This window comes from Prinia subflava, chromosome 3, assembly GCF_021018805.1.
Source record: "Prinia subflava isolate CZ2003 ecotype Zambia chromosome 3, Cam_Psub_1.2, whole genome shotgun sequence".
Taxonomy (NCBI): Eukaryota; Metazoa; Chordata; class Aves; order Passeriformes; family Cisticolidae; genus Prinia; species Prinia subflava.
Window position 1 is genome coordinate 12462688 of NC_086249.1, and position 18977 is coordinate 12481664.

At 35.6% G+C, this 18977-nt stretch overlaps 1 protein-coding gene across 1 annotated transcript in view; it reads right to left on the reverse strand.

The window, feature by feature from the left end:
* GBE1 (1,4-alpha-glucan branching enzyme 1) overlaps window positions 1–18977 on the reverse strand; it is a 136828-nt gene that overhangs the window by 79346 nt on the left and 38505 nt on the right. The window contains exon 3 of the mRNA XM_063393930.1: window positions 16101–16213. Coding sequence (XP_063250000.1) covers window positions 16101–16213 — 113 coding nt within the window. The remainder of the gene's footprint in view (window positions 1–16100; window positions 16214–18977) is intronic.

Here is an 18977-nt window from a genome sequence, read left to right on the forward strand (position 1 = left end):
ATGAAATAGTAGACTACACTGAAATTTAATTTAAAGAACACACAAACACACAATGCAAGTCAAGAGAAGGAAGAACGACCCTGCTCGCAGGGATGATTTGCAAAGGGACATTAAACCAGACATGTCAGACAGGAGTGATGTTCACCAGCAAGAGCTGAAAGGTGAGGAGATATATAAGCTTTATATAAGTAATGGGAGAAGAAGCCTTCCCAAATGGATTTCTGTTAGGTTCCCTAATTACCCCTGTCATTGCTATTTCCTTCCCATGTTCTTATAAATTTAAATAGACATGCAGTATAATGTCATTAAGATGAAAACTGTGATTTGTTTAACTTGGCAAACAAACTATCTAGCAAGGCAATTTTAATATCTTAATTGCACCTCCTTTTTCATGCTCTGTGGGTCCTTAACAATGTCACAGAGCCCAGAACCACAGACAACACAAAAAAACACAGGACAGTTTTTGGGTCAAGGCAAAGAAAAAGCTTCACCTCTCTCACATCCTCCCACTCCATCCCATCCCACCTCCCCTCTCTTCAGCACAGAAGGAACAGCACCACTCTGGTTTTGCTTGGCATCTTGGCTGCCACTAAAACAGTAACACAGATGGTTTGCAAATTCAAAACCTAGAAATGTACAAGCAAGTGAAGGCATGGAATTCTTAATTCTGCTTTTTTTAAGAAAGTGATGACTGAAACTTTTTAATTTGGTTGTTGGTTTTATGGGGCTTTTTTGTTTGTTTGTTTGTGGGTTTGGGGTGTTTTGTTTTGTTTTTGCAAGAAAAACTATGAAATTATAAGAAACCTCAGATGGAAAGGGAAAGGGGCTGAGTTTTTCCTGCTCCTTTCTCTATTTTTTTTTTATTAAAAATTATGGCTTGTCTTTGCTCTCGATTCCTAACAGGGTGTCTGGAAGAAGAAATTATCAAAGAATTGCCTTTTCACTTCAGGCAAGTGTCTTTCACTGTTTTGATAGATTATCTGTACCCTTAACCCAGTCATGGAAGAAGGCAGGATCACTGAATCATGCTTAGTTGAAAGGGACCTTTTAAAGTTCATCTAGACCAACGAAGAGGAAAATATGTATATGCAGGCAGTTAATGGAAGTTGATAGAAATAAGGCAAGGAAGTGTAATTGCTGTGCCTCAGTACATAGTATTATAACTCCAACAATTCAAAATAGCTTTTATGAGATGGAGCAATTGATACCAAAAAACTCAGCAGAAAAAGCTGAGAAAGTTATTGCAAACACTGTAAAGTTGCATGGAAAATTTCTTCTCTTAGCTGCGCTAGGAAAGCTGACCCAAAGAGTATTTCTGCAAATTATATCAACACTGTGAAGATCCTCCTTGCTGATAGCATTGACAATTTGCAAATTACTCTTAAAATAATAAAACTTATCTCCTCTCTCTAATATCACACTTTTGATGGTGCTATTGCTTCTTTTATTATTTTGTCCCAATTTACCCATCACAGAAATAAGATGATTACTGCATACAATAACCTACTCATCTTGGCATTCCTTTCTTCTAATATTTTAGCATAATTCATACTAGACAGGCTTATGAAGGGTGGGCACATTTAAGAAATGTGAAGTAATTAATCTACATTCAGAACATTAATTAGCTGTAGTACTGGTTTAATCCAAAAATGATACTGGAGGGGGGAAAAGTAAATTTCTTTATTATGATACATTAATCCAATCATGCACTGTCTTTAATTAAAACCATTAAGCAATGAAAAAGTTAGAGAAGATATTAGAAAGCTATTTAAATGACCAATGAGTTATTTCACTTTTTCAACTTATACTTCTACAGTTATACTGCACAACCAATCTCTGAATCCCATCCTTCTGACAAGTATAAGAACTTCTGTTGTTCTCTAGTCACTTAAACTGACCTTATTTTGCCTCCTTTGTCAGACACCAGTGCATTTGATTTACCACTTATTCAGAAGCAATTTTGTTCAAGTGCTAGTTTTGCATTTATTCAAACTGTCTACAAAGCCAAATTTAAGGGTTACATCTTTCAGGAATGGAGAGACTTACAGGAAGTCATAAAAGTTTCTAGCAACTTTCACACACGGAATTTTAATAGATAGAACTAAAACTTCCTAGAAATACATACATTTATTTGTCATATATTATGATAGTAATAATGTAAAGCCATAAACAAGTGGTGGAAATTTACAGTTCTAAGAGTTGGGTTTACACACTTGAACAGTCTTAAACTTTAGAGGCTGCTCTGTTTTAAGGCTCACAATCTAAATTTTTGTGTTCACTCGTTTTAAAACTTTGGTTTTAGTTCTATTATGCAAACATGTAAGAAAACTCTCAAGCTCAAAAGAAAAGGATATCACAGAATCACTAGGTGAGAAGAGACCTTAAGGATCATGGAGTCCAACCCAACACACATTTATCCAACAACAGAAGTAATGAAATTCAACCATGAAAATACCAAACAAATCTCAAAAAACTGGGGCAGCACTTATTTTAAAAAAGTAATCATCAAATGTATTTGTTCTTTTCTTTACAGTATAGGTGGTCTTAAGAAATATTTTTCAAATATATCCAACCATAGGTATAAATTAACCTTACCCCCACAGCAGAAAACTCAAGTTTGCTCATTTGTTGCTGTAATTTTTGAGTATCATGGGCTGTGCACAGAGAAAGCAGAGTCAAGAAAAACAATTATTTCAACACCAGAGCTGGTAAAGTTGCGTCCTTTCCTTCTCTGGTTTGTAGAAGCATAACCAACACTTTGTCCTTATAGAGCTATCAAGTGATCCCTGGTAATTTCAGTTCTTAGTCACTATGCTTAATACTTTTCCTAATTTTATGTGAATACCATTTACAGAGTCTCTCCTAGGTTTAATTATCAAGCTCTGTACTCAATCATATTATTCCTCTCTCCTGATATTGTATAAAGTTTATTATAAAGTGAGAAATAAAAAGACTCCAAAAAACATTTTCTGAAGTTTCTTGAGACACAACTTTCATATCACCATGTTTAGCTGAAGCATGAGCACAGGAACTGGAAAAAACTGAATGGCACCACAGAACAAATAGCAATTCAGCCCAAGACAGACAAAAAACCCTCTAATGTAAACAGTCTGACAGCTTTAATTCCCATGTTTGCTTTGCTATTTCTTGAAACAATTGCATATAAATAAAAGTTGTAATAAAAGGAGTAAAAATATAAAGCACACATAAAACAAAGACAGGTGAAAACTCGGGCTCCACTCACCCCAAGTTATGACTTGTGGTCCTTTCTCTGCAGTGTCCAGATATAAAAATTAGCAGCTGTGTATACTCTAAATGTGCTGTTACGGATTTTACATGCATAAGGAATACTGAATATGGTCATTACACAGTGCTTTTGACAGAGCAACTATAAATCAGTTTAACAGATACTGTTCTTTTCCTCCAAATTAATTTGAAATGAGTAAAAATGAAATGAATTGAAATGAGTAAAAAACAAATTCATAAAAGTTGCAGCCTAACTAGCTGCTACTTAGTTCATCAAGACTTTATAGCTGACTTTACATTTTCTAATTAACTCAAAAAATTGTTCTCTGAAGAACATATATAAAACCGTGATGTACATTAAATTAGGCTTTTTCAAACTGGCCTTAGGATTCATCTATTTCATTTTCACAAGGCATGTCCCTGATCATTCCTCAGTGTATATGAGGAGGCACATTCCACCATTTGATATAAAATCTACAGCCCTCATTAAATGAAGTTTTCTCATTAAATGAAGTTTTTAAAATGCATACTGCTATAGCATGAAACACATGTCAAGTGAACCAAGCAATTTGACAAAAGCTTAGCACCTCATCACAAGTAACCTGCTTTACAGTTATTTAGACTTAAGTTAAAAAAATCCTAGGTAAAAATGATCCCTGTATTTCTGATCCTATTATTACAGAAAACACTCCAACAAGAGGACAAGTGCAGGGGAAAAAAAGGAAATCCAAGTTTCTGACACAAACTAATACATCATCCCCAGTTCATTAAAAAACAGCATAACCTGCTTAAGAAGGAAGAAATCAGTATCTCAAAAGAGTTAAATTTATACTGCCCAAATTTAGACAGAATAAAACAATGAAAGTAACAGATGTAAAGAACTTGCCATCAGCTACATTGGCCACCTCTTTGTGTGAAACATGAGATAAAGTAATATATTATCAAACTGTGTATTATGTGGACATCCTGATTTTTTTTTTCTTGGTGTCTGTGTGCTGAGAGGGAAGTGTCTTAAAACAGCAAGTCTGTTTAGAATTCCATCAAAAAGAGGCTTTTTTCAGAGTCTCCATGATGGCTTTTCCTTTGAAAACTTCTAACACAAGAATGTAGGAAATTTCAAGTCATGCTGAATTTGCCTACATCACCTTTACAAATAGCTCCCCTAAATAGTTTAAGGTTTTTCCCCACATCCTCTAGTGACAAACATTCAAAATCCTTGATGAGACCTTTGAATGGCACATGATTCTGGCTTCCAAGTGAGATACAAATACATGTAAATAAATGGTCTCACAGAAATAAGTGTCAGGAAGACAGAATGAAAACATCCTTCAAAATCTGACATTAAAAAGTCAATTTTCTCTAAAAATGGACATGACACAGACACACAATTTATATAAGTACAACTGCAAAATAACAGAAGTGAAGACCTTAACCTACACTGTATATCTTTTGTATGCAAAGGTTACAAATTTATGTTTGGTATTCATTTTCCTTTATAGGGATGTTTGGTGTATTTTCAACATTTCTGCTGAAGTGTTCAGCATCTTGAAGTTTAGCATCCCAAACCATTGTAATAAATGCTGTGGATTTCACAGATGAGTACACCCAACATAATAAAAAACCACGACCTTAAACCTGAGGTTTACAGCATCAGTGCTACTAAGTGATTAATTTTGAAGAACTTTCAGATCTGAATAAAAACCACTAAAAATGGTACGACTGTAGTTAGAGAAAACATAACCAACAAAGGCTGGCTTTGAAGGTATGTAAAAACTGGTGTGCCAAAGTTCATTCCCATTTTCCAAATGCTGGACTGCTGGAAGACAGAGCAGGACCTAAATCTCACAATAACATCAGCACCAAGTGGCAACGCGTTCCATGTCTGCCCACTAGAGGATAGGATATTCATGGAATGGGGAATAAGTTGGAGGATAAAACTAGATACTGAGGTTATGAGTCTGTTTATGATGTTTAAAACTCTCAAAAGCAGTTTATTACACTTAAAGGGAAACCATCACTCTGAGGTCAGTGTAGTATCCTAAAGAAAACGCAATAACACATTGGAGCAATTCAGAAGCTGAAATAGGTCTCATTTAATGTAATGATGCTGCCAATGCAGGACAAGTGAGATTGAGAGGCCTTGACTTTTCAGGCATTTGAGACTCTTGGGTATCCCATTATTCTGCCTTTCCAAAATAGTACAGGCCTTTTATATCACCCAGCAACTCTTTCTGGATGTCTTGGGGCATTTAAAGAAAAACTCTGTGCTTACATTCAGGCAATTTTCAACCTACTGTGACTCAGGGAAATCTGCTGGCTTTTTATGAACAGACACCACAATTTTTTCTTAGACAATCTATAATGATAAAAAGTATGAAAGGGTCACAACAAATTTAACAGCTTTGTCACAAATACAAATTGAGATAAAATATAAATCCACGTGTAAAAATGGAGCTTAATGTGGCTGTGCTATTGTTATGACAGATGAAACTGCAGTAACAGGCCACAAACTACCACATTTAAAGTTCATATATGTTTATGAATATCCCTTTTTTCTTTGTGTTTGGCTACCTTCATCTTCTCTTCACAACAGCTCCATTTGGCTACCCCAACTCCCAGTGGACACACACAAAGATCTTCAGAACAGTGTGAGAGAATGATTCAAGGGACAGTTGCACAAAATCAGACAGCTCTGCTCAGCAACCACTCCTTTAGCTTTCAGTTCCTGCATCTAAAGCAGACTTCAAATCCATACATGAGCATTTCATCTAATTATAATGTGCTCCCATAAGGTGTCTGCCTCTTTCCACTAATTAGGAGACAGGCTCAAACATTAGAAATAAAAAGCCATGTTGTCATTCCTTATTTTTCAGATATTTATTTTGATTTAAAGGTATAATCTTCTGGATTAGTTTTTTAAAAGATCTATATAAAGAATTTAGACATTTTTGCTATTTGAGAAATTTGTTATATAATGGTTTATCATTTATACTTGAGCTGGGGAAAGGAAAACGATGAAATGATAACTGAATAACAGATGGAGATATGCAAGCCAATAAAATGCTCTGAAACTCTGTATTATTATTTCATTACTTTAACAGCTTGAAAACACTTAGAATGATTCTTAGTATAGTTGGCTTTTAATACAATGATGAAATTAAATTGGCCATCAAACCAACAATAGCTAATAAAATGAGAGACTGGACTAGCTTTAATGTAAATATGGAGATGTCAGCAACTTGTTATATAAGGGCAATAAGCTATTATTTCATTATTTTAAAATCCCCAGTATTTCATTAGCTTCAGATCTATTCATTTCTGACACAAAATTATCAAAAAAAACCTCCACAGAAATACAAGTGGAAATATCATCTCATCTCAAAACCATGCCTCTGATTTAAAAGCAAGTTCAATTCAAAACATAAAACACGGACAAGATAAGCTCTTAAAGACTCCCTAGAAAGTTTATATTAGATGTTATAATAACATAACAATATTTTTCTACTACATGAAATTTATTAGAAATTTAGCATCAAGGTATTTCCCTTCCTCAGTTGTTCTAAAAGTACATGACTGTTTGAATACCACAATATTTTTTAGTATAATGTGCACTGCAGCAAATAAAAGTTTATTTTTTTCTTTTTGCTGTAGATAAATAGAGTAACCAAGAAAAAGCACAGCAAATTTACAAGAATACAAAACAATCTGACCCAATATACTTTGGACACATTGGTACTGTGAGAAAACCTGGTCTTAGATTTTATTTCATAAATGCTCAATTTATTTCATAAATGTTCAGTTTCAAAGACAGGTCCTGCATTCAAGACACCAATACTACCCTGCTATCCTCTTTTTCCTTAAATTTTATACCGTTTTCTCAACACCCCCAAGTTGCTCCAGTAAGAGAATCATGGAGTTGTTTAGGCTGGAAAAGACCATGGAGTCCCACAGCTAGCCCAGCACCGTGCTCACCACCAAACCACATCCCTGAGTGTTGTACCCATGTGTTTTATTGAAAACTTTTGAGGATGGGAACTCCATGACTTCCCTGTCCCAATGCATGACCACTCTTTCCTAATATCCAATCTACCCCTCTTCCAGCACAACTGGAGGAAATTTCCTGTCACTTGTTACTGGGAGGAGAGACCCACTCCCCCCGTGCTACACTCTATCAGCTGAAAGTGCCTTTCCCTGTACAGCCCTACCTGTCCCTTTCACCCACAAAAAGCATCTACCCTGACTTTAGCACCCAGGATAGAACACTCGGTTCTGATGATCTTTTGTCAGTGGACAGCGTAAACTGAGGCCTGTAAACTGTTTATTTACAGCAGCAAATAAAATCACATCACCTCCTCACAAACACAGAGGAAACCAGAGAGCAACTCCTCTCTTTCTACAGGTCAGCAATGGTGTGTGAGAGAAGCACTGGAATGTAGAGGCAGTACTCCAGGAGGTTTGGTTCCCAATGCACAGGACTGCAGAAGAACATTTTCTGATAACACAGTGCAACCTGCTGCAGAGCCCAGGACTGGAATCAAGAGTTTCTTGTCTGAAAGTTCGCTTTAGAGTAGCTTTAGATAGAAGTACAACAGCCTGATAAAAATTTGGGATCGAATAGCATGATAAGGAGTGTTATTCTGTAATTGTCTCACTTTACCTGACAGATTTTTAGAGGACAGATAATTTTTCTCTTTAATAGCCTCAGAAATAGAAGGCAAGAAATAAGAAGCAAACACAGCTTCTGCACTGGTGCCTCGCTCTTCTTGCTCCTGCACAACCCTGTAACAAAGCTCAGGAGAGGCAGCAAGGAAGTAAAGGAATCAGAAGCCCTTCAACACTTCAGCTTCCCCAGCTCAGGAGTACTTCCCAAATGAACCTGCACTCAAACTAGTGGGGCAAAAAGCATGGAAAATGGAAGATCTTTCCAGAACTCAATTTCATCTGAAAAACCTTACCATACTCTATTCATACTCATATGCTCCAAATAACCAAGAAATTGAGTGTATCTGTCAAGGTGCTTGTAGACTGAAGTTATTTCCTTACAGTGAATTGATTATAAACCTTGAAATGGAATTTTGGAAAGAATGGACAACATGTTGCTTCTTCCAGGCTGTTCTCCTTCCTAAATTGCAAACTGGTTACACCGGAAAGAAAAAGTAATAGAACACTGGTCATATTATTCCTTCCCCCAGCTTTATTTTCCTGACCAATTTCTGATTACCATCAAAAATAAGTCAGCTCATACAAAGTTGTCTGGTTTGCTCTTTTTCTTCCTAATTGTTTTCTGAAAAAGAAACCTGCTAAAGGGACAAGCATTTCAATCAAATATTTAAAAATATTTCTTAGTTATCAGACATAATAGAACTTCTTAAGTGGTTTGCATGTTTAATAAAGTTCTGCAGACAAAGCTGTGTCATTTGGAAATAACTGGAGAGAGATTTATTGGTTTTGTAAATATACCATGACATCAGCTGTTACAATCTAAACTTATGGATATTAAATATTTGTTCACAATTCCCTATTCTTTCTCCTTCTCTTCTCCCTGAGTGAAAGAAAATAAACTAAGACTAAAATACAATCAAGATATGAAAGAGGCAGAAGCCTATCTTCTAAGCCAAGTCATGAAGTCATGCCTTGATTTTCCAAAAGAGGGAGATGCAGCTCCATTTGTGATTTAAGTATTTCAATTGCTTTGCAGAACTTCTGAACATCTTTAACTAGTTTACTAGATCAGGTTAAAAAGGAAACTTTTTGTTCCTTTTTCTATTTTTATGCTTCTCTTAGAAAACCGAGAGAAACCAGCATTACCAAAAAAAAAAAAAAAAAGTATTATCTATTTGAATAAATAAACAAGCAATTTAAAAGATAGAGCAAGTAGCCTAATATTATAAAATATCTATGCAGATAAAAATATAAAAATACCATAGGAAAATCAAACTGTCAAAATCCAGGAAACCATAGGAGAGTTGTTAAAAATGGAAGCAATATCACACAGAAACATTCCCAATTGATTTTAACAGTGTATAGAAAGTATATCAATTATATAGGAAATGCATCACTTAATCATCCAAGTACATGGCTTTAAAACTGTTACCTACACAAAGGAGGCATTATTAGGTATGAGGGACAGCCAGTTTATTTTCACAAAGGGAAAACACACATCTGTGCTGAGGGGAAGCATTCAATTTTTTCTTTCAGTCTAGAATCCTGATTTTGAAAGCCTTTTTCCAAAAAAAAAAAAAAAAATCAAAGAAAATAAATCAAAACTGGAATCTCTGAAATACACAGTTGAAAAAATATTTTCCCTCCCTATGACTTAACCAGAAACAAGTTACTATAAGAACAGTGATGAAGCTTAAAGACTATAAAAATTTTTCTATGTATGATATAGAAGCATTCCTGTATGTATTTTATAGTTAAGAGGCTTGGGGTACAAGAACATGGTTTGAAAAGCAACCATAATAATAAAGCACATTACACATACAATAACTGTAACTTATTAGAGTTGTTTCAAGCCATGTCAAGTAGAAAAGAAATTGATGAAGTATGTAATATGGGCACCCAAGCATTAAGTATTACTTCTCCTCAACTGTAAAGCATTTGTATCAAGGACAACTGCTGCAGAATGCACCTTGCAAGTGGTGGCTCTGCCACACTGCAGAGAATGTCAGGAGCTTTCCCTAGAAACTGATCCTATCCTCCAAATGAAAACAATTCCCATGAGAATCACACTCATGCTTGTATATTCTTAATATGGACTCTCAAATTCGGTTTCAAGACCTCTTCTTTAAGATGTCTCTCTCTTTTCAAGAAAAAAAAAACCAACCCACATTTAGCTTAAATGTACACCTATTAGTAATCAAAACAATCTTCTGTATGGAAAAACAAAGTAAAATATCACAAGGTATTTTTAAATAGCAAAACTGCCTACCAGAGACTTGTGCAATCTTCAAGTCACAGCAGAACTAAGCCTGCCAAAATAACTGAACAAGAATATTCTAAAGCACTGAACCCAGTCTGCAACAAAGGCTCCAAGGAACAACAGTCCACAGCACTAAAATGGTTCAGTGGTGCTACAACCTCTCCTATGAGTCCACGAGGAGTTGCACATTGTTTACTACATCCACATCTACATCAGGAGACCATTGACCTCCCAATGAGCTAACAAACCTTCCTGCTGGCAAACCTCACCTGTAACACAAGAAGTCTACAATAACCTGCTGAAGGGTCATGGCTCACAATCACATGGTGAAACATGAAGGGTACTGCCACAGAATTAATGTTCTGCTTGCCATCAGCATGACATATATCCAGAAATGCATATGATACATGATTTAAGTCCTGTTTAGTAACTTCAAAATCCAGGAATACATATCTGTTTCTTCTTGCACATAGGGTATGCACCATGATGCTGCAGAACACCTGCTTCAGCCACTGTTCAAATTTTCAAACCTAGTGATTGTTTTTTGGGTTTGGTATCTTTTTGCACCCAACAGACCATTTAAGACATGACATTTAAGTGATGCAGAACTTAGCAGACTGAGCAAGGATGCTCTCTCTTCCCCCAAGCTGAGGTAAAAACCAGAATAATTCAAAGTGTTTCTATGTGTACGTGTAAGGAAACAGCAAACATTTCTTCAGGAAGGTTTCCACTGAAATCAAGTTCAGTACCTGTGCTCAGGGTACCCAAGACTCCCTTTGTAAAAGCCATCTGACTGCACATAACCTATCTGATAATGCTAAATCTCCCCAGGAAAGTGATGGATTCCCCAATGTTGGACACTTCAGATCCAGCTAGACAGGGTGCTGGGCCATCATGACCAGGCCAAGCTTTTGTCAAGAATGGTTGGACCAGAGGATCCTTGAGGTCCCTTCCAACCAGGTATTCTATGTTTCTGTTTGTATCTTACAATCCTGAAAGTCCACCACACCTTTAACACTTCTGTCCCCAGAATCCCAGCCACAGCCTGCCCTTATTAATAGATTTCCTGGGTTTTCACATTCTCATTATGAACACGTCTTTGACTGCAGACTGCTCGAAGTGCATGATACCTGAGCTCCACACTAGACTGGCAGCAGGGTCAGCTGCAACACCATCTATTTCACTGGTGACAGTAATTGCACTTGATGAATTTCACTGGCAGTGGTTCCCTGACACAGATTAACCTACCTGCTCACCATATTTGATTCCTTTTCAAGGTTTACAAGTTTAACACAGAGCATGCAGATCTACTATGAAGTATAGGATAGAGTGGTAAGAACTGTAAGGATTAAGTTTTAAAACTATTCTTCACAACTAGCTTTCCTCTACCCAGCACCTCATGAATACAAATGTACTTTTAGGTACTTCCAATCATGATTAATAAACTGTTAATGTTCTGACTCAATGTAGTTCTTCCTTTGCACACTTGAATATTAAAAAGGGTAATACATTTGGACTGGAAAACTATTAAAACCAATCACAGTGAACTTTGAAAGCATTCTGTACAAACTGATGACAGAACTGTGTTGTTCACACTTGCTTCCATCTTGTACTGGCCTTGGCACCTACAACTCCTGTTCAGCAATCACTGAAATCACTCAAACATGCAAGAGTATCAGGAGGAAAATACTGTGTTAACAAGTGCACAAGTTATCAAATCTAATCACCTCATTACAGTACAAGATACTCCCTCAAAAAGCTATAAATGACACCATTTAAATACATTGAATATATATAAACACACACACAGAGATATATGAATAAGAAAAGGGTACAGACTTAACAAGTAATGGAATGCAGAGATTTTAAAAAAGCTTCTACCACTTTCTGAGGTGTTCTTTCCAGAAAAAAATACATGAACTACATTTCATGAACATTCAGGTCATATTTAGTTGTGTACATAAATTCATGCACCTACCCAGCACACTTTCGGCTAAAGTGTCAGATGATTTTATTCATCTAAAAAAAATATTGTTCTGGTAATTATTTCAGAAATTACATATCTATTGTCATTACTAGAAAGTTGAACAATCAGTTCTATTTTAATATATCCTCTCCAGCTCACAAAAGAAAGTTTAGTGGTTCTGCTATACAGATTCTTCCTAGTTAATGTCACAGGGCAGCAGGCAGCTTTATCATTATTGCCAATATTTTTCAAGTATTTATTTTGTCATTTTTTTCTTATTTAGATGTGTGAAAATATTTTAGAACTTGACCATGAATTTGGAAATTATTTTCAACTAGGTTTAAATTCTTAAAGGATTTAATTTGCCAGTTGTTTTCTGTTTCCTGGGTTGTTCCTTGGCATTCCTGAAAATAATATTAAGCAAGTTCCCCAGCACAGATCTCTATTTTTACCAATACACTATTTCAAAATTAGGATCTTGCCAACTACAGTGAAAACTTAATTTAAAGGTACTTTGAAGCAGTTGGAACAATCATTTATGAATAAACAGTAAAAGGACAAAGAGTAACACAGATTAAACTTTTGCATTAATATGACCACACATGATGAGACTTCCTATAAAAGTCTATCCATAATAATTTTTAAAAAGCTTGCTGTGTCCTCTAAACAGGTAATTAAGAATATTAAAAATGAAGGAAAAAAGCAGTCATTTTCCACCACAAAAGGTAAGTACTTCCACCCCAATTGCTATCACTGTAGAATGACAAATATGCTGATGTTTAAGGAAAACATCTTTCAAACTACCTCATTAGAAATAATGAGAGGTAAAAAGGCTTCTTTTATTAAAGGATAACATTTGACTTGGGGTTTAAATCTGTGCTCACTTCTGACATCTGTCAAAAGCTTAAAAGCCAGCACTACCCTACCACAACAGCAACAATATTTGTTCACTTAGCTCACTGTAAGCTCCCAATTGATCCATGGGAGAAAGAAAACAGATACCCTTTTCCAGCAGGTAACCTTATTTTGAAAATGGATGTCAAAATTCACAAGGGAGTCACTCAACTATCATAAGCATTCATCTCTTCACACAGAAAAGTGTCAGAAGATTTCCAGCAGGTTTTTTAATTACTCATTTTCTGCAGTGTTTATATTTACTTATGAGAAGATTGCCTGAAGAGCTACAGTAGACAGCCTGCTACTATTGAAAACAGGCAAACGTTTGACCTCTGCTCCTCATTTATTTTCCCACGAAAATATTTTGTGACCTGATCTAAATTAGTGTCACCGACTACACTCCATCCATTTCACATTTTGGCTTAGATATTACTCATTTAAAAGAAATGACCTTGTTACCGTTTTAGAACTTGGCATTCGCCTGTGTGGAGCTGAAGATCAAAAAAAGAGTAGACAGAAGCTAAAGATAAGGACCTTCTGGAGGAGACATTTCTTCCCCTAACATATTAATCACTACAATAATGTCTGAAGTTGACTATTTTAACTTGAGTATTTAAGAATCATACTGGTAAAAGAAACTTCTAAAGCTATGATTCCCTTACACTTCTTCAGTAAAGAAAAATAAGAAATATTTTCATTACTAGAAAGATGCCTAGTTGTTGCCTAGTCTAGTGCAGACACCAGTGCCTGTGTATTTCAACATTACCTCTGCAATCTGCATAGCAACTTCTATCTGCGAACAGTAACTGTGCTCTAACACACAAAACAGAGACATTTATGAACAACCATAAATGTTTGAACCATGTAGCTCAAGGAAAGCTTACAGAAAAGCAGCAGCTTTCTGCCCCCATTAGTAGAACGGGAGAGGATCAGACCAGCTGTAGCATGAGGTTAAGGCGCATGCCTATCGTGTGAATACTTCAAAAGCTTTTGTGATAAACCAGCTTTGAAAAACCTTAACCAGAGATGTTTTGTTTTTCTCTGTTAGTCCCATCATCTGTCTACATCACTAGTACACATTGTGAAGTGTTGGATTCAGTCCTGAAGGCACCACAGAACAAAAACAAAGTGTCAAGAAAGATTATTAGCAAAGCTACAGCTCCGGCTAGGAGTAGCCCCATTGGATGGAGTCATCAATTATGACTATATACACTCATGAATCAAGTTTCTAAATGTTTGGTCCTTTTTTTAAGGAATATACTCCAAAGAAAATTTGTTTCACATGCAGACAGGCGCAGTCCTGTTTCAAAAGCATGTTGGACAATAATGTATTTTCAGTTCCAGTGACAGCCACATAACTTTGTCTAAAATTGACCATGGAAATCACAATTAAAGTGACTGGGTAGAAACAGCCTAAAACAGCTGGGAAAAAAAAAAAAAAAAAAAGGAAAAACTCACATTCTACTTTGCCAGTGGGTATCTTTTGGCTTTTTGGAAAACTCAGAGCAACTACAGAAGGACAGTAACTCATCTTGCAAGTACATCAGTACCAAGTGCAATCAGTAGCAATTCTGCATACTAAACAAATTATGTATAATGCAATCCTTGCTTTATAGAGTTTATATTTCAAAGAAAGTGCTGAACAGGAAGAAAATACTATCAAGACCTCTACTTCAAAACAAGGAGATATGACCAGTGATTATCTAAAAAAATCATCTTCTGTTGCTCCAAAAGCATTTAAAATCTATGCTTTTTTTTTTTGCTATTATGTTAATAATTATCAACACTCATCATTCACACCTATTATCTTTACAAAGAGCATAGAATATTCCACAGTAGATGAGTCAAGAGTTTTGTAGATAAAACACAGAAGGTAAATTTAGCAACAATCAAAAAATCTAACCCGCTTGCATCTCAAAACCATAGAAAATATTAAATAACCATTCTGCACTCTCATACCTTACTGCATAATCACTGCATTTCTGAGTTGCAGACAAGTGCTTTCTTTCCTGCTCCGCAAAATAAAAACAGCTTTCTTGTCCTTGAATGATTATTCCTAAATTTCAATTTATCTTTATTTACTACTGGGATGATTTCATAAGCCATAACAAAAAGCATAGAGATAAGCACACACACTGAGTAAGCATTTCCAGATCATTTTTAGACATATCTTTGTTTTAACAGATTTCTTGTTTCCCTAAGGTCATTTTCAGCAGAAAAATTAGAATTTTTTTCAGTATTTTAGTTTTGTTGATAGGATCTCTGAAAATGTAGTAGTATTATACAAATGCTCCCAGTTTCTTAATTTTCCTAGTCTACAGGTAACTTCAGTGCATTTCTTCTTCTATTTCAGTACATTACTGATCTCTATTAGCACCCAGTACCTCTGGAACTCAAGCTCTGAGTGCAACAAAGAACATCTCTGATTTAAATCAATATTCACCTAGAAATCATCAACTCTGCTGTCATTAGGTGAATTTGCACTAAACATACCGTTTTGGCATTTGACAGCTCAAAGAAATTTTCCATTAATTTCTGGAAGAAAGCATTTTAAGCTCAAGGATGCTTATGAAATACAATTGAGTTCAGTTTCACTTACTCAATACTCTGAATTCCTAAAGGGTAAGTAGAAGTTTTACAAATCTGCATGCACCATTAAAGCAACCAAAAAAACCACCCGAAAAGCCATAGTTAAAAATACTGCAAAAATGACTGAGGTATTGAGATTTTAATAGGATCTTAATAACATGCAGTTGCATCAAATACAGAAAGATTTTACCTATATATTACGTAATTCTTCTTTTTCAGATTATCAATTTGTAAACTGCTTTCCTCTTATATATATGGTGCAATACCCTACAACTGCATTTCAGCCACGCAGGCCTGTTCCCAAAATTTCTCTTTGTGATGCCTAACGTTTCACTACTTTAGGTCACTTCGCTCAACTAGATGAACTGATTCCACTTCTTAGAACAATCAGAAGATGATAAAGTTACTTAAAAGAAAACACAATGGACAGTAAATGAGTAAGAAGGGTTACAAGAGTTGGAAGAAGTCTAGAACCAACACCTTTAGCTTTGATCCATGGGGCACAGGAGAACGGCCATCTTCAGGTGGAATGAACAACTCCCACTTCCCAAATTCCAACTTCTTATACGGATGAGAAAATGGATTCCAGCCATCTGAAATACAAAAATAATACTAAGAGTTCATCTTAAAATGCATCCAATTACAATTCAAAGGTGTAACTCTGAATCTTTCTCAGAATAAACTGCAGTGTGAGCAAATACTTTTATACCTGATATTGCATGCAAATTCAAAAGGGGTAAAATGAAATGGCACAGTTTTAAGTCTTCAGAAAGATTCCTTTTAAGTCTTCAAGAAGATTCCTCTGTCATTAAAAACAAAATTAACTGAAGCAAGCTTAAATGCCATAATTCAAGATTCTTTGTGCTCTTTGGATTTACTGAGCACTGGAGATGTCAGTAATAATAACAATAATAATAATAATAATAATAATAATAATAATAATAATAATAATAAACCCAAAAAATAACAAACCAAAATTGACACATCATTGAAAGAAGAATAAGCAGCCTTCAATGTAGGGATATTAACTCAGACTTGTATAAAACAACATTGCTACTAAACATGTCAGTGTTAAAAGCATTTCAGTAAAAATCTGGACAGTTAAACAGAAGCAGGATCATCCCTTTTGCCACCAGGGAAATCACAGCAGGGGAGGTAGAGAAATGAAGTTCTATTCATCAGCATATGTATTTTCCTAAACATCAGTAATCACCAATATTATCTGCTGTGCAACAAAAGAATAATGTTCTCTAGCAATGTATGGATGTGTTGAGTTTCAGAGAAAGACCTGACTGCTTTCAAAGTTGCTGGTTGCATTTGCACAGCTGCTTAAACCCCAGAACTGCCAATCTTTAGTTAAAGAACACTGAAAGACACAAATTAAACAGGGCCACACAATGTGACAAAAATAACTACGCCAGAAAAATATTCTGGTACTTACTCATTTTACAATGGAGAGTAAAAGAGAAATGCAATTAATTCAGTATTCTATTTGGATGATACTATTTATCCTGTTAAAGTATTTGGATAGTGGAGCCAAATTACACATATTAGCAGAGGGAAGGTATTTACTAAACTACTGCTTAACAGCAGAAGAAATTACATATTACTAAGATTTAGATGGTTCCTCTTCTTTGGCTTTACACTGAAGTTTCAATCAAGAAAAATAATTAAACACTACTAATATCCAGTAGGACCAATATCAAACAAACAACACCTTGGCAATTAAGCAATATTCCTTAATAAAATGTCTAAACTACAAACTATAGACAATGTTTATACATTATAGACCTTTTTTTTTTAATTTTTATTTTTATTGTATTTCAGGGCATGGTAAAAATATCTAGAATAAAGCACTTTAAAAAAGTAGAATTTTTTAAAATTATTGACAGCTAGACTGTCTCAACTAAACATTCCAGGGAAAAATGAGAAAACAGAAGAAAGATGAAAAATGTAACAAAGCTGTTAAGAAGCTGCAAGAAGTTTGCTTTAAAAACTGGTGAGGATTTATGATAATCAAGACCTATCTTGGGGGACTTACTGTAAATTTTTTCAATCTTCTTCTCCCCCAAGATATCCTATCACCTTCATGGCTTCTCATGAAACTCTTTCCAATGGAGCTACACCTTTTGATTCAATGCAAAAACTGAACCATATATGCCAGGTGATGAATACTGAGCAAAATTAAAAGTCACAGCAAAAAATGTCTTAGGCCCAGTTTTTATAAAACTCACCCAGGAGAATTTGCAGCAAGTTAATCATGTTCACCAAAACTACTAGATTCTTACAATATTAAAAAAATATTCTCATGACCTCTACTAAAACCACATCTCTTCCCTCCTTCAGAGAGGGAATGGTTACATCTGTCCACCTATTTAAACATCTCTGCTCTCCACAGACAGATTTGATAATTCTGCCGAAGTTGCCTGAACTTTCCCCTTCACCTGCCAGCAATGCCAGATGCTCCTGTTAATCCCTCCTGTTCCCAGCCACAGTCCATGACTGCAAGCCTGTGGCTCACGATTTAAAAATAAATGCAAAGCAATACCCATCTGCCCCAGATGGTCCTACTTAAACCCACTGTTTACTAATTACCCCTGGAGAGGAGCTCACTAAGAAAGATTATGACAGAAAACATCGCTCTGTATTAATGCCAGAGGCATAAAGAATGCAGAACACCCTGAAAACTGAAGATTCCCTTCAAAGAGAGAGTGGCTCATGCTCCTCTCAGTTTTACTGCCTGGTTTTCTGATTTTTCAGCAAAACTTAGCCAAAAATGCCTGAGGGAAGAAAAGAAAAAAACAAACTCAACTAACGAACAAGTGATTACTAGACTATTATGAAGATGAAAAACAAAAAGTCAAAAGAAATATCTTAGTTTGAGAACAGAGACTTCAAAGATTCTGCCAACAACTACAAACAGGAAAAGGCTGAGAAGATTACCAGCAGAAGTTCAAATAATCAGCTTGAAGAGGTACGGGGGGAAAAGAACACCATCACAGAATACCCGTAAGCCAATACAAAGACAAAAGCTCCTATACAAACGTTCAAGCCTCAGCTATTGCTTAACCCAACACAGAAGACATCCCTGATAGCCTGATACTTTGTCTCATCTCTGCCATTGGATCTTCCAAACCCAGCCAATTATTTAAACATTATATCCTACCTCAGCAACAGGAGGCACCAGGGAACATCTTGCTTGAAACTACACCCTTAGCATGCCAAAGAATCATGAACTGAGCTTTAACGTACAAAAGAATCCAAAGCTATAAAGGTTTGGGTTCTACCATTTGTGATAAAAACTCAATTTAAATGCATCTTTCCAGCTAAATGACAAATTGAGTGACTTCCTGTTCA